This window comes from Pteropus vampyrus, unplaced genomic scaffold (assembly GCF_000151845.1).
Source record: "Pteropus vampyrus isolate Shadow unplaced genomic scaffold, Pvam_2.0 Scaffold5, whole genome shotgun sequence".
Taxonomy (NCBI): domain Eukaryota; kingdom Metazoa; phylum Chordata; class Mammalia; order Chiroptera; family Pteropodidae; genus Pteropus; species Pteropus vampyrus.
In genome coordinates, this window is record NW_011888786.1 from 1,302,660 (window position 1) to 1,322,925 (window position 20,266).

General features: G+C 43.9%; 1 protein-coding gene across 1 annotated transcript in view; it reads left to right on the forward strand.

The window, feature by feature from the left end:
• Positions 1 to 20,266, forward strand: part of CD38 (CD38 molecule) — a 38,344-nt gene that overhangs the window by 12,815 nt on the left and 5,263 nt on the right. The window contains exons 2-4 of the mRNA XM_011365864.2: positions 15,426 to 15,555; positions 17,245 to 17,380; positions 19,209 to 19,294. Coding sequence (XP_011364166.1) covers positions 15,426 to 15,555; positions 17,245 to 17,380; positions 19,209 to 19,294 — 352 coding nt within the window. The remainder of the gene's footprint in view (positions 1 to 15,425; positions 15,556 to 17,244; positions 17,381 to 19,208; positions 19,295 to 20,266) is intronic.

A 20,266-nucleotide genomic window follows, 5' to 3' on the forward strand; every position in this document is an offset into this window, starting at 1 on the left:
AGAGACAGAGAGCCAGCACCCAGAGTAAAGTGGGCCTCTAGGGATAGATGGTGTGGTTCTGTTTCCACAAATCTCCTCACCTAGGGGAAAAGCAGCCCTCCCCCTGAGCTTCAGGGGTGCATGACAGCTGCTGGCTGTCTGGGGAGGAGCAGGCTGTTCTGTGACAGTTCTTCATCTCTCGGCCAAGGCGAGCTAGGTCCCTGAAGGGCAGAGACAGTTTTATTCACCTCCGTGTCCCCTTTTGTGTGGCACATTGCTCATCACATGATAGTCTCTTAATAGATAGCTGCTCAGTTGAACCCAAGTTCGCACCATTGGGTGAAACAAATATCGAGCGAGACACTTAATCAGAGAAGATTCTCCACCCGTCTTAACTCTGTCTTCTAACGATCAGTCCCGTGTCCACATTGACTATCTTTTCTGATTCTTTTATATTCAATACAGAATTTCGTTTTGCTTCTCTTTCCAAAGTTTCCAGGGAGATTTCTTGGGGCCGGTTCTTCATTTTTACTTCCCTGTGCCTCCCATTTTAATGACTTTAGCATTTTAACTTCCACTTAGTGGCATTTATTAGTACAAAATGTGCAAAACAGCACACACTTCGTGAAGACTTGCTGGGTGCCTGGTGCCGGGCTGGGCAGGGGCGGTTTGAAGAGGAAAGAAACACAGGCCCTGTTCTCCAGGGCCCTTCAGGGGAGGGTCGGAGGTACTGGCCTGAAATAGCACCGCAAGGCAGCGTGATCCCTAACAAGCAAAGGGCCTTGCACATGGACGAGGGGGGCCTGAGAGAGGGGGTGCTTCAGCGCTGTTAGCCCTTTGCTGGAGTCCCCAGGGCTATATCAGATGCACTCACTGCTATGAGCTATGTGCCAGCTCAATCCCACAGAAATTCATAAACGAGGTTACCAGCTGGTAAGGCAGAGTCGGGAAAGAAGCAGCATGGGAGGCCTCCCTGTTAGGACGGAATTTCAGCCAACGGGTGTTCTGTCAAACGAAGCCCGGCAGACGGATGAGGTGCTATTCCTGGGGGAAGGTCAGCCACTTGACAGACCAACACTCTTTCAGGGTTGGGGTACCTTGGGACAGTCCCATCAGTGAGGGGGCCTGGACTGTCTCGGCACACACGGGAGGACGAGGGTGACCAGACTCGCACGAGACGGAATTCTAGCATGTTTTCTCTTTGGGGACGTGGAATGGCCACCTCCTTGACATCTGTTTCTGGTTAGAGCATGGCAAGGCCTCACATTCACCTGCATATTCTCAATGCTCAGTCGTGTGATCGCCAGCTTCCTTCAGTCCTGCCTTTCATTCGAGGGCTCAAAGACAGTGTCCAGAGAGTCTTAGATGACCGAATATGGAAGGTGAAATAAGGAAAATGAAACAGGGCTTCAGGATGTGGGGCCTGGGTGCCGCTGTGGGTACAAACAGGAGACTCAGCCCCAGAGCTTAGTTACCTGTGGAAGGACAGGTGGGGTGGAGTGTATATGCACATTGACTGAGTTTGGGGCCTCTGGGGCTTGGGGTGCTACCAGGACATCTGGGAGAATGTAGTTCTGGGAATAGAATCTTCTAGAAGGAGGGGATAGTTGGAAGCCCCAACAGAGGGGACATTAAATGGCGGAGCGAGCCACGGCTGAGAGGCGAGGAGAGGGGGGAGGGATGCTATGCTGCTTCTGTGCTCATTGGCCTAGCGTTTCGTTTCAGATGTTTTTCCTGGAAAGGTTGGCGCCGTTACGTCCTGAAGTCCAGCCCCCGCCCCTTGCTCTGGTATCATTATTAACAGCCGAAGGAAGTAGTGAGGTTTTCCCCAGATAAAATTTTCGTTCTTTATCAAAAATGAGCACTGCTTCCTCTTTCGAGGGAAAACCCTTGGAAAATAACTGCCGACGTTCGTTGAGAAATTTTGAAGGGCGAGAGGCTGGGAATCAACATTCATGGCTTGTCCACATGTGCGGGCATTTTATATAGTTGGTTCTTTCAAAACTTTATCAGACTCCTGTCAAGAAAGTCTCAGGACACACATCATATGGATGGGGAAATGGAGCCTGGGAGGGGTTAAAATATTTGGCGATATCCTACCGTGAGGTAAGGCCGGTGAGGTGATTTCCGGGACCCCGTGCAGAATGAAAATGCAGGACTCGTTGTTTAAAAAGCAGGAGAAAGCTTTTCCTTCCTTCCGAAGTCTTTGGTTCCACCTGCCAGATGGTTTTTCCTGGCCATGTGGTGTCCAGTTCCCATGGGCACAGGGGTGCACCCCACAACTTGGCACATGGGGAGGGTGCACCTGACCCCAATCCCTCTGCCCTCAAGCTCCTGCTGGTGGCAGTGGTCGTTAGGTGGCTGGGAACCTTTCTCAGGGCGGTAGAGGAAAGTCTGCAGGTGGGACCATGAGGGAGCCAAGGCTTCCAGCCCCGGTGCACCCTCCAGGGTCCCACTGGACTTTTCTCACAAAACACAAAGCAAAGATAAAGTAAGGAATTCTAGACAGGAGCTGCAGAGCGTTAAGCTCCAAGCGCGCGACCTCTCTGGGCCCAGGGCCCCGTGTGACTGCATCGGTCACCTGTCCATGAAGCCAGTCTTGTGGTTAGTACGTGGCAGAGTGGGGACTGAAACTCATCTCTTTCTATCCTTGGACTCATCAGCCCCATTAGGCTGATGAGAAAACTGAGGCACAGAGTGATTTCCCCAAGGTCCAGACCGTGTCAGTGGGAGGGCAGATTTTTGAACTGACTGCATAGCCTAGAGCCGCCACGTTATATGGCTTTCAAAAGAGCACAGCAAACAGCCGTCAGGGCCTGGGCCAACCTATCCCAGGTGTACTAGCATTTCTGTCGTCTCTAGGAGGCATCTGGTACTTTTTCTGTCTGTCTCAAAGGTGAATTTTGCCCCTCATTTTAGGAGAGCAAGGCCCAAGAGTTCAGTGTTTTGTCTTAGTACTTAGGGAAACATTAGATGTCTCCCCTGACAAAGCAGCAGAATGCCATGTCGTGCCCTAGTTGCCAGGACATAGTCTTTGTAGTTTATCTTACCTTTTGAACCATCACCTCTTAGGGCTGAGTCAGGGAGGATGTAGCACACACGCTGTATCCCTAATCCTGTGCCCGTGGGAGGCACTGAAGATTCGTCACAGCCCCGTGCGTGTGAGCCATGGCCCAGCCTCAAAATCACACGGCGTAGATGCCACCAGTTGGTTGGGGTTGTCCTAAGAGATGACACCGATTTGTGACTCTACTTCAGAATCACGATGCTTGTCAGGAGTGGGTCCTAAGGTAGAGGGTGACAGGATGAGAAGCTGGATGAAATTCAGGGGCTTGGCTTAGAGAAATCTGATGGGAGATGGCATAGGTGTCCAGGTGTCCGCCACTGGTTAAAGAACAGTCTCGTCGCAAGGAGATCAGACGTGTGTTGTGTAGCTGTGCATACAATATCAGAGCCTCAGAGTCAAGAATAACAGGCAGATTTACACAGCTCATCACAATTTGAATTCATTTGTCAGGAAGTTAAGAGCATGACTTTCAAAACATAGAGAATCAACACATGGCAAAGATTTACGAGTCAATAAATGATTGGTTCAAAGAACATTTGGAGACACTGTGTATAAGTATTTAAAAAGGAACATTAGAATTATATTGATTGGTTAGATATAAAACTGGTCAATATCTACAAGGCAGTAAAAAGCCATACCTTCGGGATGTCTTTCCATCAGACAGATATTATTTGCAGCTCTAACAGACAAGGTCTACATATTACCATCTAACTTTGAAAGGTTTGATAGTAAATAGCAAAGACAAACAAAGATACGATCGGCTAGATAATTAATTCTTGGATAAACCAAATAATGCCCCGGTATGACATCAAAAGGACACGCTGCCCACATTTTTGCCTTATTCTCAAGTTTTAAATATTTTTGGAACATGTTTATTTAGTAATTATCATTGAACTTCTATTATGTCCCACAAACTCCTCTCGATCCTGGGGAACCAGGAGTGAACAAAACAGACGAAATTCTTGCTCATTCGGAACTGCTATTCCGATGAGGGAGGGCGCAGACAATACAAGGGTAGGAGGAAAATGTATATGGTGTGGCAGATGCTGGGAAGTGCTGGGAAGTGCTGACAAGGACGTTGAGGGCTGGCGAGCGTTTAGAGTTTTAAGTATGGCAATAAGATCAGGGAGGCTTCACTGAAAGCTGCCCTTTTAGCCAAGACCTAAAGCAAGGAGAAGAGTGAAACTTAGAGACGTCTGGAGAAGAGCACTCTAGGAAAAAGGCAATGGAAAAACAGCAAGAATGCCAGTGGGGTCAGAACTTACGTCATAGATATTTTCAAACGTATGTGAAACTAGAGAAAATAAATTGACCCTATCTATGTATGACCCGACCTCGATAATGATAATGATTCTGCTATCCTTATTTCATCTACGTCTTCACTTTTGTCCCCCCTATTTTAAAGCTAATTCCAGATTTCATATCATTTGGTCTGTGAATGCTTCGGTCTGTATCTCCTACCAAAAAAAAAAAATAATTAAAAAAAAATAAAAATAAATAAATAAAGCATAGCTAGGATACCGTTATCATACTTAACAGAATTAAGAGTAATTCTTTAATATTGTCCAATAGTTACCCTGCGTTCAATTTTCCATGATATTCTTAAAAATGGGGCAAGGAAAGAAGCACGGGGGCAATTTAGAGGCTCTTGTAGTAATTCAGAAGAGAGCTGATTGTGATTTGGATAGTGATGGATGGTGCTGAGAAGTGGATGGATGCTGGATACATTTGGAAGGCAGATCCCATATGACTTGTCGTGGACTTGTAAATGCAGTGTGAAAGAGAAAAGAAGTAATAACAAGGATTCCAAGAATTTGGGGCTGAGCTACCGGAAAAATGAATTGCCATTTACGAAAAATGGAAAGACTGGGGTGAAGCAAGTTGGGAAATGCATCAGTAGTCTGGTTTTGTTTGTATTAGTTTTGCAATGTCTACTGCCATCGAGACGTTGAATAGGAAATTGGCTCATGGCAGTCTAGAATACCAGGGAGAGGTATGGGCTGGAGATAAAAAGGTGGAAGTTGATAGCGTGTAGAAATTCCAGGGAAGATGATTCACAAGGAAGAAGTGTAACCAGCTCTTTCAAGTGATTTCAACTAGTCCAGGAAGACGAAGACTGAAAAATTGACCGAAGGATTGATGTCTTTGACAAGATCAGTTTTAGAGGACTGCTAGTAATGAAAGTCTGTCCGAAATGGATTCAAGAAAAAAAATTAGAAGAGAGAAACTGGAGACTGTGTACGTAGACAACTCTTACAAAGAGTTTTGCTGGAAAGGAGAACAGAAATGGCTGGATGGATAAGATGGGGTTTAAGATGGAAGAAATTGGGGCTTGTTTGAGAGGCAACTTCTTTAAAGTCAACTGAGAAGTCATCCACGTAAAGGATACTTGTAGATTTCTACAGTTTCTTGTGGTCTTCTACAATTGGTTTACCAGTATCAAATTTAGTAACATTTTTTAAGTAATCTACCCGTGATCATTATTATAAGACATGCAACTTAGTAAAAATAGTTTTTCTTTTTCCATGTATCCAAGTTGTTTATGTACAATTTAATTAAATAATATAATTTTTAAAAAGCATAAACATATTTGTAAATATGGTCAGTAACCAAGTTAGTAGAAATGAGAGATTCTGGGTATACTAGAGCGTAGCCTGTTCACTATGTAGAAGACAGGCAGATGCACAGAGACTGCAGAGTGCTGATTGACACACAGTGACTCAGTTAAGCAGGGATCTGGTGAGAGATTTTTTTTTTTTGCAATAAATGAGTTTAGAAGTAAATGCAGGCATTTTTTTTTCTTGTCATTAAAGGAATCCCTTAGAAATGTCAGAAAATTACCAAGACAAAGTTTTCTTTAAATAAAAGATGGTAGAAAGAATAGATACAGGATGCTGAGAACACGACAGGAAACTGAATGATAGATGAAATCAAGAATTGATTCTCTCTCTCTCTCTCTCTCTCTCTCTCTCTCTCTTTTTCTCTCTCTCTGCTTGTGTGCATGTGTTTTAAAGACTCGGTTTAGAAGGGGAGGAGTAATTATATTCTCATATTTTTGTAGTTGATCTGAGTGGAGATAGAGATTACCTTTTTCAGAAAAATATCACTGGTAAATATCCACTCTGGAATAAGGGTATAATAAGAATCTTCCTTTTGAAGATAAGAAAATGAAAACGGAGGTTGTAAATTTGAAGAATAAATAGAGCAAGAGAATAACATTCTTTTTCCTTTCAATGACTCTTATTTTTTTCTAATTATAAAAGTGAAGCATGCTCATTATAGAACACCAGGGGAAAAATACAAAAATACAGAAGAAATACAAAATCACTTAACTCCAAAGTGGAATTCTAAATAGTGGGGAATGTCGCAATAAAAAAAAAATAGTAAGGGTATCCACAAAAGAAAGATATATACCTGCTTAAAGTGATGGCCTCACCATAGTTTTATAGGCATAATTCAAATTGCTTCTATAATCTGACCTTTAAAAATATTGCTAAGCTCAGTTTTGCAGTTCTTACTAGAATGTATCAAATATGATACATCCACATGGTAGAAAGTTACTTACATATTTAGTGTTGAGAGGTTTTGAAGCAGTTTATAAAGCTTGATTTGAAAGGACATTAGAAATTCTCCCAAAGCATATTTTACTTGTCCATGACCTGCATTTGCCTCGATATTATTTAAATGTTTCTTTTCTCTGATTATGACTAAAAACAAATATAAAGGCATTTCTGTCTTTGGCAACTCACAGTTTCAATATTGCAAAATTCATAATAAAATTGGTTTCTTCATTATCTTGGTTCCTAGGAGTAAGAGTTTATTTATGAATTAACTTCTCTAGAGCAGTGTCAATTTTGGCGTAATTCAATCTCCTGGGAATTCTTCGAGAGCAAAGAAAGACTGAAAACATGCCATCGAAACTGGGAGAGATTTAAAACTCCAGAAGAATGTTTGAGACTTAGGTTAAAGACCAATTGGTCGATTGATCCCATTTCGTAGACTAGTTTTTGTGTTTTAATGCGTTTGGGTGAAACTTTTTGAAAGGTTAGAAGTGGGCAGGCATGGTTTAGGGTGCTTTGAACCCTAGGATACACACAGATCAGTTTATAGCTGAGACCTGTACTTCTGTTTTTGCCAGGTCTGGTTGTCTCCATTCTTCCCACTGAAGGGACCTCGTTTTCCTTCTTCCATGGTCCTTATTCCTCGGTCAATATTTCCTCTCATTTTTTTTTTTTAATTAAAAATGTTCGATTGCGAAAATGTTAAACACGCTGAAATGCCCATGGAATGATATTACAAATATCTATTTATTCATCATGTTGTAACATTAACAGACAATCCATTTTCGCCATATTTGCTTCAGATTCTTTTTCTTTTTTTAAAGGAATAACATGTCACAGAAAAAAATCAAAATACCTCTTCCCCCCAATTTCTTTTTCTTCCTTCTCAGAGGCAAATAATGCCACTTGTTTCTTCCGTATCTTTCCAGAAATTTTCTTTGAATATATAGGCACGTATTTATATATATTTTTTCCACATGCGCTCTCTCCTATGCGTCACTCACCCCCACACACACTTAATATATCTTGATTATCAGTGTATTTCTCATTCTAATGATTACGTAGTATTCTATTCTATGGATTTACCATCTTCTAGACTCGTACTGGCGAACATTTAGATCGAATTCTATAAGTCGAATCGCTAAGTTAAAAGATATATCACTTTTAATTTTGAAAACATAGCCAATTTCTTTTTTTTCCTGAGGCAGTTCTCTTCTGGAGGCAAAGAGAGTTTCTGTTTCTCCATACCTTCACTACACAGGTTTTCTTTCTTTCTTTTTTTCTTTTTTTTGGATTTTTTAACTGTCTGATTTGTATCGATCTGATAAGGAAGATGTGATCGCAGTTTAATTTGTCTTCCTTTTGTGTTTTCACCCTACTGTACTGTTAACTTTGCTTTTGCCAGTTAACAGTATTGTTTGGCGATTGAAATTATATAAGAGATTTACCATGTTGATATATAAGCTCTAGTTTATTAAGTTTAACTGTTGTCTAGTATCCTACTGAATGGCCACACCCTACACTTACTGGTCTACACCCTCGTCAGTTTTTGCTGGCATCAATGATGCTAAAAACATAAGTATAAACTTGTGAATATGTTTTCTTCCTAAGGTATTTAGCTAGAGGTAGAATTACTAAGTCATGGAATATGCTATCTTTACCTTTACTGGACTTACTAGTTTGCTATGGCTGCCATAACGAAGCATCACACCCTGGGTGGCTTAAACAATGGCATTTATTGTCCTACAGTTCTACAGTTCTGCAGTCCCGAATTGTGGAATTTAGGTGTCAGAAGAATTGGTTCTTTCTGAGGGCCATGAGGAACAATCTGTTCCGTGCCTCCCTCCTCGTTCTGGAATGCCTCTGGCATTCTTTGCCTTCCTTCTGCGTGTGTCTTATCTGCATCCAAATGTCTCTGTTTATATGCACTTGGACCCCAGTGATATTGGATAAGAACCCACCTTTATCCTCATCTTACACATATATATAATTTCTAAAAAATTGAAAAAATATTTTCTAACTGTCGCCAGTGTACAGGAATGTTTTCAGTTTTGAATGCTGATATGGTATCCACGAGTTTTAGAGAGAAACAAGCTCACTGTGTTTGTGGAATGGAGAGAAGGACAGTTTCTGCACATAGCCGGTCAAAGGCGGAAGAGAACAATTTGAGGTAAGAGACAGCCAGAGATCGCATGGTCATCACATGACAGGCATTTGCATGTTTTTCTTAGATGTAACTCCAAAAAGATCCAACCTTACACAGGAGTGAGTCCCAGAGTGATGCATTCCCTTAGCGATCTCACAATTCATTTTATCGTTATTGCTTAGTGAGTAACTGATTCCCCGTGGACTGAAAGCTTAGGCCGGGGACCGTGTGTTTCTTGTTAACTGCTGTAGCCTTAGAATATACCTAATACTCTGCCTGGCACATAGGAAGCATTCTGTACTTCTCGAGAAAAAGAATGAAAACATAAAATATAAAGTCCTATTTTATTAACATAAACATACTTTACAAGTTCATGCTTATAACATTTGGATATGATGATAATGATCGATAGATTTTAATGAGTACAAGAAGTTGAAGTAAAGCCTTACAAGAAACTGTCGCAGAATGATTCAAACCTCAACCTTAACTTTCTTTTGCCCATTTGTTTTGCTTTACAGTTTTGGGATAATTTTCATTTTAATCGATAATTATTAAGGAACTGGCTGGCTTACTATTACAGGAGAAGACACGCTCAGGCTTGAAATGGAGATGCAGAGTGAGAGCATGAAAGGACAAATTCAGGGGCATTTCTTTCTTAACGATACATTTACAATAGGTTTAAATACATTTACATATTGTTTAAATACTGCCTCTATTTAAACATGTTGTTTAAACATATCGTTTCAAGATCTTTCTCTAAGTAAATTCACAAAATACACTATTGGACGTGAAAGAAAAAAACAACCAAGAATCAATAACAAAAAAGATAGGCAACCTTCCCCTCCCCGTTTCACTCGGAAATGAAAACCGCTCTTGACGTGACTTTCTCAGCGATAATTCAGATGCCAGTTCTCAGCCTTCATATTCCTTGATCGATCAAGAGCATGTGTCACAGTTGACCCCTTCCTCCCGCGTCATCTGCTTTCTTCGGTTGGCCGCCAGCATAACCTGTTCTTCTGCTTTTGGTCCTACGTCCCTGGTTATACCATTCCAGCCTTTGCTGGTTCTTCCTCCCAACCTCTTACGTTCAAATGTCTCAGAGCTCAGTCCTTGGTCACCTTCTCTTCTTTGTCTTTTGGGTGCTGACCTCATATAATCTCATGACTTTATTTCTCCTGAACTTCAAAGTCATGTACCCATCTGTTTGTTCCACAGCTTCACTTGCATGTTTCATAGACATTATCTCAATATGCCCAAAACTGGCCTTCCAGACCAAATGGCATGTCCACCCAAAGCCTTCTGCATCTCAGATCCTTCTAGTGTCCCAGACTCCAAACCTCGAAGTGATTATGGACGCCCTATTTCTCTAACACCCCACACTCAGCACATTCAGAAATTTACAGTGAATCCAAAATCCGTCACTTTTCACCATCTCCACTGCCACTACTCTAGTCCAGGTCATCAGCAGCACTTGCCTAGGTTACCAATCTACCTGCCCTTATCCTTTTCCCCTTTCGGACTATATACAACGAAGCAACCAGAGAAACGCTTGGAACCTTAAGTAATATCATGTACCTCCTGTGCTCAGAATCCTCTATAGCTCCTCAGCGCATGAGTAGCAGCCAATGTCCTCATGATGGCTTATGAAGCCCCGCCCAGTCTGACGTCGTCTTTCTGACCTTGTTTTCGTCTGTTCCAATCACATCGGCTTCTTTGTTGTTTCTTGAACATATCAGGCGTTAGGGCCTTTGTGGCTGTTCCTTCTGCCCAGAATGCTGTTCCCTTGGTCGTCTCTTTGACTAAGTCCTTTGCTTCCTTCCATTTGTTGCTCAAATGTCACCTGTGCGCTCCAGGTCCCAGAGGGGAAGGAGCGAAAGCAGCTGGACCATTGTGATGCCTTTACTTAATTTGGGAAGAGGGACAATCCTGGGGAAGGAAAGGAAGGCAAGTGAGCTGGTCTAGTTTCCTAGTCAACTTGACCTCTGCATAGATTGACTAATCATATTTGCTAGAAGCAAAACACGTATCTCTCAAGTACCCTTAGCAGGAAGTCTTTGGTTAAAGGGTTACTTAGAGAAAATAAATTTGGAATCTGTGAGACACGAGTCTCTGGAAAATCATGCAAACTGCAGTGCTCTCTGGGGAATAAAATGAAGACATTTCATGGCTTCTTTCCCTCCAGCTGTATGAGGAACCCTACCAGGGATCACTTAGGGATCTTATCTATTACTCTGGGCCAGAAAGAGTATGTACCATACAGGCAGGCAGGAAGGACCGAGGGGGCCACGCAGGATGTGCTGTCCTTTCTTTGCTTTGGCCGAGCCTCTTTGTTACCCATCTCCTTGACATTTCTCATAAAGTTTGATTCCAGGTACCATCTGTGATGCCTGCAGTGTGATTCGACAATGCAGTCTTGCTCAGGGATGCAAGGAAGCCTTCAGAGTGGGAACAAAGCCCCATGGAAGAAGTCTGCAGCCCTACCCCCACTCACCCCCAATTCACCCCTTATTTCACATCATTAGGCCTTGAGACGTGGGGTGGAGGCACCGACGCTAAGTCTTGCCTGGTTATCGTCCAGGATGAGGGATGAGAATAGACACTTTTAGCCGACAGAGGTGGGGGAAGGCACGAAAATAACAGGCGACAAATAAGGGAGCTTGGGCCTGAGGTGTTCCCATGCTGAGACCATCCACGATTCTCAAACATTTGGTCTAATTGCTCAAGCAACTTAATAAGAAAAAAATTTTTGTTATGATCCCGATTATTATAGAAAAATTCAAAATATGTGGAAGAGAAGCTCACAAAGCAATCTTATACTCCTGGCAACCAGATAGAACTATTTTTATAACATGGTTTGATTACTGTGGGTTTTTTTTTTTTTCAGTTTTAAAAAATTGGTTGTGATCATACTATATCTTTAATTAAAAACTTTACCTCCCCTTTTTTAGATTACTTAGATAATATACGAATTCATTTTTGTTGTAAACAGAATGATACAGATACAGAAAGATATAGGACGATTCCCCTTTATTCCTCCTCCCAGAGACAACTGATGCTCATCCTTTTTTTTATTTCCTGTCAGTTGAGGTCTATTTTTTTTCACTTATTGTAAAAAAAAACATTCCCCAAGCTATTTTGAGCTCTATACAAACATTGTCCAAGGGCTGTTTTATATCCCACTGGGCGGAGGCACCCTTTTCTCATTGGCTACACATTTCTAATTGTTCTGGAACCCACCGAAGGAGGAAGCAAAGCCAGAAAGTGGTCAGATAGAAACCCATAGTAATTATACAAATAGATTTTACATGTCACAACAACTGGGGATGCAAACAAACAAACAAAAAAATCATTTTCCAAACGAGAACACTGATGAACATTTAGTCAAGGTGTTTTTTTTTTTGTCTGTTTTGTTTTGTTTTGTTTTGTTTTGTTTTGTTTTGTTTTAATGCTGTTTCCTCCATAGTATAAAATTAGAAAACGTTCATCTATTTGTTTTCAAGTTTTGGTGCCTTGGGCAGGTCACCAGCACTCTAATTGTAATTAATTTTGTTCTCTCTCTGCCCCGTATTCTGATATGAGTGCCTTCAGGATAGACACGGTACATACTTATCTTTAGAGCCCTGTGCCTATTGTCAGGCTCTAGCAGGTCCTGGGTAGGTATTTGTGGAAAGAAAGAGTAAGTGGAGGAAACAACCCAGGTGTCCATGAAGGATGAATGGATATGCAAATGTGGTCCGCACCTACAATGGACGATAATTCAGCCTGAAAAAGGAAGGGCATTCTGGCACATGCCACAGCATGAAAGAACCCAGAGGACGTTATGCTAAGTGAAAGAAGCCAGTCACCAAAAGAAAATTACTGGAAGACTCCCCTTACTTGAGGTGCCTACGATACTCACCTTCGCTGAGACAGAAAGGAAAAAGACAGTGTCTGGGGCCTGGGAGGAGGGGTGGGGACAGAAGCTTTGGAAAATTCCAGGTTCTGCTCTCTTTCCACTGTCCCCATCCTAATCTGCTGTGTCTGGTGTCCAGATGTTGTATCTTTTCCAAAGCTCCCCAGGTGGCCGTCAAGTGTGGCCAGAACTGTGACCCGCAGGACCAGGTGACATTCAACAGCCCTCGTGGTTCAGGAGGTCCCTGAGGAGGGGCCAGGAGTGCAGACCGAGCTCTGGGGCAGAGCCCCTGGGCTCATAGTCACCACCTCACAGTTCCCATCCCAAGCCGCACGTCCCGCAGAAGCATCACAACTAAGGCCAGATCTTTTGTTCTGGAAATTTCTCTCGTTCTTCCATCTCAGAGAGATGTCTTCCCTCCACACTTTGTCCACCTCGAGTCCTGCAGAGGCTGTTGAGGGCCGAGGCAGAAGCCTTTTCAGAGAGAGTTGGAGTCCGGAGCAGGAACTTCCTGTGAAAGCCGCTGCATGAAATGACTGGAATTAAAACCTGACTCCCTAAAGTGAAATAGCCACCAAACCCTTTTCTCTGAACCTCTCACGATGGTGCCCCATAAATTTTGACTGATAGCAGAGTACATAATGTAATAACTTTTTTTAAAAAAAATGTTTAACGTTTGAAGAAAGCCAGGTGGACAGTGGTTTTCCGGCACAGCTTTTGAAGTCAATCCTGTGCCAACTGGGGAAGGGAGGGGCATCCATGAAGAGAAACCTCCGGGGAGCCAGGTGCATGTCATGTGTTACCCCATTTTATCCTCACAAACCTGCCATGAGTGAAGTGGTATTACCTCCCTTATAGAGATGGGGAAACTGAGGCTGGAGGCGTCGAATAGCCTGCCTCGTAAGGCGATACTATAGCAGTGTGTTGGGAGCCTGACCTCAGCCTCACAGACTCGGGTCCAGTCCTGCTTTACCACTTACAGATTGTGTCGCCCCATGCAAGTGGCTTAAATGCCTAGCCTTAAAGTTTCCCCCTCATGGGTAAAACGAGAAAATGGTGGCACCTACCTGCAGGGTGGCCCCTTCTTCCCTAGAATTCAAACCTCAACTTCCTATGTGCAATGGCCGTCAGGATGAAAGACTGTGTTTCTCATCTTGCCTTTGCAGCTAGGTGTGGCCATGTGACTACATTTCAGCAAATGAGATAACAGCAAATAGTAAGAACATCCTCTACTGCCTGTCATTTAAAGACAGCCCTTTGCTGCTGCTATTCCTCTCTCCTCTTCCTTCTTCTTTCTCTTCATTTTTCTTTTCTCTACTGTTTGCTGCAGACGAGAATGTAGTCGCGATGGCTGGAACTGGAGCAGCCACCTTGACATGTGGAATGTCACACCAGTCCCACATACTGGCTTCTCCGGATGGATGTATGAGCAGGAAGTGATTCTATCTTATTTAAGTCTCTACTATTTTAGGTCTTATTAACTCCAATCCTGATATACTTATTTATGGAAGCGTTATGAGGGTAAATGAGACATGAATGTGAAGCACATATTAAGCTCTCAATAACTGCTACCTGTCATTGTTGTTATAATTATTGTTGTTATTATTAGTTGGCCCACCTAGCTAGTGGGCGACTGGTCTGGAATTTTGTTCCATGGCTGCTTTATATCAAAGCTGTTACATTTTCTAGGCTGATTCTTACTAAGGTGAGGGTGTGTGCCCATCTAAAACTGAGAGCAAGGAGAAACTCGTATTGCCTGTGGCCAAGGGAAGAAGCGTCACTGTCCAGCCCAGGTTTGTGCCCTGGATCCCACCCTGAGTGCCCGTGTGTCTCACCGCTCCAGGTGTGGTGCATACTGACTATACATCTCCTTCAGGACACTGCTGGGAGGAGCCACATTCCTAAGTTAGCCCCTGAGGCATGGGTTGCACCCACCTCTGCTGCCTGTGCGTGACACTCACAGCCAGGAAGGCCCGAACAAGGGGCACAAAACGAAGGAAGAAAGTATGATGCCAATATTGATGGAGCCCCTATTTTGTGCTGGGCAATGTTCCAAAGGATCTTAACATAGTCAGTCCCAGAACATCTGTGTCGTGATGCTTTGCAGATGAGGAAACCGAGGCAGAGAGAGGTTGAGTGACTTTCCCAAGGACACAGAGCACAACTGGTAGAGCCACAGGTCAGACAGGCAGCCCAACTCAGGGCCTTCGTCCCTACCCTAAACAGAGGGGCTTTCCCCTGTTTCCTGTCCCCAAAAAGAGCAGGTGAGCAGGTGGCTTCTGTGGAAGGACCCGGGCCATGCTAGTGTTCTCTGATTCCTTGGCTTATGGGGGAAGCAGGTCTGAGCCAGGAAGGCAGAAGACCCTTTGGAAAGACCTATTTTGCTTATGCTCTGCAGGGGACAGGGGGACAAGCTAGGAAGGGAATGAAGAGGGACCTCGTCTTCACATCTCCAGGTGCAGCTCTTGACCCGGCACTGTACCTAGGTTCCCCGTCGGTTTCCGGCATACCGACCATCGTCCGCTCTTATTTTGTTACCTTATTTTCTTGTTTGTGTCTCGTCTGTCTCTTTAACTAGAGAGTGAGCTCCATGAGGGCACGGAGTGGATGCTCACTCGTTTAAACGTCGTGAAGTTTAGATGAGATGATGTATATGAACTACTCGGCATTCAGGAAATTCTTCCTACATGAGATTTTTTGGGGGGGGTAATTATGCTTCGAAAATAGGTTTGAAATCTAATTATCCTCCTTTTGTTTTATTTTTCATGTTTTATCACACAGGGTCAAAGATTGCCAAAAGATAGTGGGGGCGTTCATGGGTGCAGTGCTTTCGAAGGACCCTTGCGGCTTCACAGAAGAAGACTATCAACCTCTGATCAAGTTGACAAATCAAACTGTACCTTGCGACAAGGTAACGGGGTCAAGTCACTGATTTTAAAACGGAGGCTGAAAGCCAGAGGGAAGAGGTCGCAGGGCCAGACGTTAACCAGGATGAGGGAAGAGGAAAACTCTGGACTTTAGGATGGAGGCGTGTGTTGGTGGAGATGGAGTCCGTGGGGCTGCTGGGGAGACCAGGATGTCGTTAGGACTTAGGACATCTGGGGAGGGAGAAGAGAGAGATGGGGATGCGGAAAGAGGAAAGGACACGTGGTCAAAAATCAGGCGAAACAAGCCTAACGTAAAACCCAGTCCAAGCCAAACAAAGATGCCCGAACCTCACATCATCGCAGAAGAGCCCTCTCTCTGTCTGCTGCCGCTGATGATGGCAACTACAACGGCAACAATTCGCATTCGCAGAGCGCCTTTGTCTGCCTACAAGGGGCTCTCTTCACCTTATCTGTTAGGCGTTCTCCGCCATCCTGTGGAATAGGCAGGCTGGTGTCAGAATTTCCATGTCCCAATTGAGAAAGCTGGGGTGAGGCGAGTTCGGGCGGCCCGTGATCGCTCAAGTCTTGAAAGTGACCGGTTGAAATGTTAATGGCACAAGATGTGGGACCTGAGAAGTCTGGGTTTTCATACATTGATGGTACTGGGAGAAGCCTGTAATGGAGTACATCTTCTCTAAAGTCAGCATCTAAGGTGAAGATTCCCTGTGCCTCCAATCACCTTCGTGCAGCCCTTTAAGCCATGTTCCAGCCTCTCATCCCGCCCGTGAGAGCTAGGGTTATTTTGAGCTCCTTCTTGGTGCACCAAGCACAAGGCCCTACACAGAAGGACCGCTTGGTAAATTAACACCAAGGTGACACTTGTTGAATGAGGGCCTATGTCCCTGCCAGGCGACTAAGCACTATATTTGCATTGTCTCATTTGATCTCCGTAGCATCGGAGGAGTTCCTCACGGTTATTCTTGTTACCATTTTACAGATGGGGAAAGTGAGGCTCAGTGATGCTTTGGCTGTCCTAAGTCAGTGCCTAATAAGTAGTGATGCTGGGCTTCGTAAAACGGGGTGACTCTAGGCCCGGGCTGCCAACCACACCCTCTGTCACCTCCGCTGCAGAATTAATAGACCCGTGGGGCAGAAGAATGTTCTGAAACTTGACTTTTTGACCTTTACAAGAGACCCTAGAAAAACTCACTGTATTTGTTCTTTTCTTTTTTTTTTTTCTCCTATTTTTACTTTTGTGGGGCTAGGGGGAGATTTGGGAAAGGAAGTTAAGGAGCTCTTTAAGAATCAAAGAAACACTTCTCCCCCAAAATAGCACATAGACGAAATTATTTTGCAGATAGCTTTCAGAATCTCGTAACTTCCTAATGCGTTCTCCAGACGTGGTCCGACCTATGTTTAGTATAAGATTCTAATCAGTGGCTTTCAGACTTTTTTTTTTACTGCGACCCAGAATAATAAGCTCATTTTACATTGTGACCTAGAACACACACACACACACACACACACACGCACGCATGCACGCACACACATGCACGCATGCATGTGCATCCTCTCTCACTGACACACAGAAAGCAGCGAGGCATTCAGCACACTGACTTTGTGTGATTCACTCTAATATTTTCCATGTTTGTCTTTCATTTAAGAATATGTGGATTTTTGTTGTTGTTGTTGTTGTTGTTTTCACTTAATAGGTTGTGTTTACTCTTCCTTAGACTCTCTTTTGGAGCAAGTCCAGGGAGCTGGCGCATCAGTACACCGAGGTCCAGCAGGAGATGTTTACCCTGGAGAACACGCTGCTGGGTTACATGGTTGACGGTCTCAAGTGGTGTGGAGACGCAGGCTCCTCCGGTGAGGGTCTGGGCTGCTTGGGACCGTCCAGGGGTGTGTGGGGTGCAGGAGCCCTGAGCTCTGCTAAGAAACAGGTCAGTGTAGAAGGAGGAGCCCCAGGTGCCACCTGTCGCTGAGTTGTCCCACCAACAACTCAGGCTGATGTAAAATAGCATTCTTTAGATCAACTCACGTTTCCCTGCTTTGTTTTCTAAGACATTACTTCCACCTGAGCCCAGCACGCTGGCTCACCCTCCTTCTTGCCCAGACTGCTGTAAAAGTCTTGCTGATCACTCCTCCCCTCTTTAGACCAGCAGCCCTCTGGCCAGCACGTTGGGATCCTTTCTGCCTCGAACCTAAAAGCCAAATAGCTCTCTTGTGCCTCTAGGACAAAGTCTAAATTCCTTAGCATGGCCTGGCCTCTGTCCTTCATACGCCTCATCCTCCATCACTCCCTTCCTCATGGCTTCTGCTCTAGTGGGACTAGTCTAAACTCAGGAAGCTGTTTCACAGCTCTGTGCGTTCGCACTTGGTCTCTCTGCATGGAGCACCTTCCTTCTGTCTGACGACTCCTATTCACCCTTCAAAATCAAGTTCAACATCAACCTTTCATAATGGCACTGCACGCCAGCCCCCTGCCAAAGTTGATCTTTCTGTGATTTACTTAATTATGTTTGGTTATGTGGTCTCTGAAGGTAGGGCTTCTAATTTATCTCTTTACCTAACACTCAAATGTTTGCGCAGTCAAATGCAATGGATAAAGAAAATGTGGCATAAACACGCACGCATACACACGTATACACACAGAAGGATATTACTCAGCCTTGAAAAAGGAAACCCTGTCATTTTCAACGATGCCAATGAATCTCGAGGGCATTATGCTAAGTAAAATAAGCTAGACAGGGAAAGACAGTCACTGCATGATGTCACTTATATGTGGAATCTAAAAAAAAAAATGAACTCATAGAAACTGTAGAAAAGGGGTTGCCAGGGGTGGAGTAAATAGGGAGAGGTAGGTAAAGGGCACAAATTTCAGTTATAGCATGAATCTAATACAACATGGTGACTGTAGCTGATAACACGGTATTGTGTAATTGAAATGTGTTGCGAGTAGAACCTGTATGTTCTCTCACAGAAGCACACACACACGAAGATAAATATGTGAGGTGATGGGTGTGTTAATTAACTCCACGTAGGAGAATCTTCTCGCCATGTATATATGCATATCGAATCATCGCATTGAGCACTTTAAATATCTTACGATCTTACTTGTTAATTGTACGTCAGTTTAATTGCAAAAATATTCGCGCATGAAGGCGGATATCCTTGAAAGAAGTGACACCGAAAGTATGTATTCTGTTGTCTCTCATGAATGCCTGAGTCTGCTTTGATGGAGAGAGTGTAGAAAGACTCAGAGCCGATGGGTGTGAGGACTGAGGGAGGACGTGAGGAAAGCCGTCAGCAGAAGAGAGCTGGCAGGAAGCAGAGGGGTGGTTGGGGACAGTGGTCCCAGAGGACCCAGGTTTATCTCCGATTTTTCCTGGACGTGGGGATAATGACGGCGGCTCGTCTCTGTCAGATGAGCTTTTGCTGCAGTTTCCCAGAATGATGACTCAGAGCTGGTCACTGTGTTCCTGTCTGGGCTTTGGAGGGTAAGGTAAGGACCTGGATGAGGTTCAGGGGGCACTTAGTTAAATTAGGTCGAGATGTGTCCCTTCTCCACCCTCCGACTTGGCGGCGGTGCCATCGGAAAATGGCTCCGTGGAGATGGAACAACCAGGGAAGAACAGAGCTTAATTGGACCCTTTGTTTTCCACTTTGATGATTGTCTATAAACTATGTCTTTTAGAATTGAACTATCAGTCTTGCCCAGATTGGAGGGGAGACTGCGCCAATAACACCATGTCCGTCTTCTGGGACACCGTGTCTAAAAGGGTGAGCACCACACGTGACATTCCAGAGCTTCGGAGATCAGAGAACTTAAGAGGTCATCCAGTCAGCGGTCGGCTTTAATTCTCTTTGGATCACAGATCTGTTTAGGAGCAAGAGTTTAGTCATCTTTCCTGAGAAAAGTAGTTCTAAGCACATGCCAAGAAGATTTTTATGTATAATTTTAGGACATTCATGGAGGGTCCGTGGGCTTTGGCTGCTGGAAATCTCTGGCTTGGTCGAATCCTCGGATCCAGGTATTGACCAGTCTGATTCCTGGAATGGTCTTAATAATCTGCATTTACAGACCACTTCCTGTGTGCTAGGCATGGTCTTCAGGTTTTCATACGGGTTAAAACCTTCGTCCTTACAAGAACCTTATGAAGTAGGTACCATGAGTGTCACACCCATTTTACAGATGACAAAATCGAGGCACAGGTAAATAGGCATTCTGCTAAATGTACACAGTAAGTAAGTGGCAGATCTGGGAGTTTGACCTCAGTTGTCTGATTCCAGGTCCAGAATCCAGGCTGGGAAATACTCTCCTTCCCCACTCCCTCCACCAAGCTCCTTCTCTCTGTTATTTCTGACTTGACTCTAAGCTGCCTTTGTGCATATTTACGTTTCTAGTAAGTTGCTTCTTTGTAAGTGGACGTGGAAAAAAGAGAAAGAAAAGAAGGAAGAAAGAAACGAAGGAAAGGAAAAGAGGGAGAAAGTAAAACTAGAGTACTTGTGGTTCGCAGGGTTACTACAACGTTTAAACAAGACACCACTCTCCCATCAACTAACTCAGAAAGCAACCCTTTCACACACTGTCGAGTAGCTACTCTGGGCTTTGAAAAATCAGAGGCACTATATAATTAGTTATCATCGTTTTTTGTTTGTCTGCGTTTTCTGAAAAAAAGTTTCTATTTTGCCTTATCACTCTATGATATGTTCTGGGCAGCGCTGTTGTTAAAACCTTTTAAAGCCACGTCA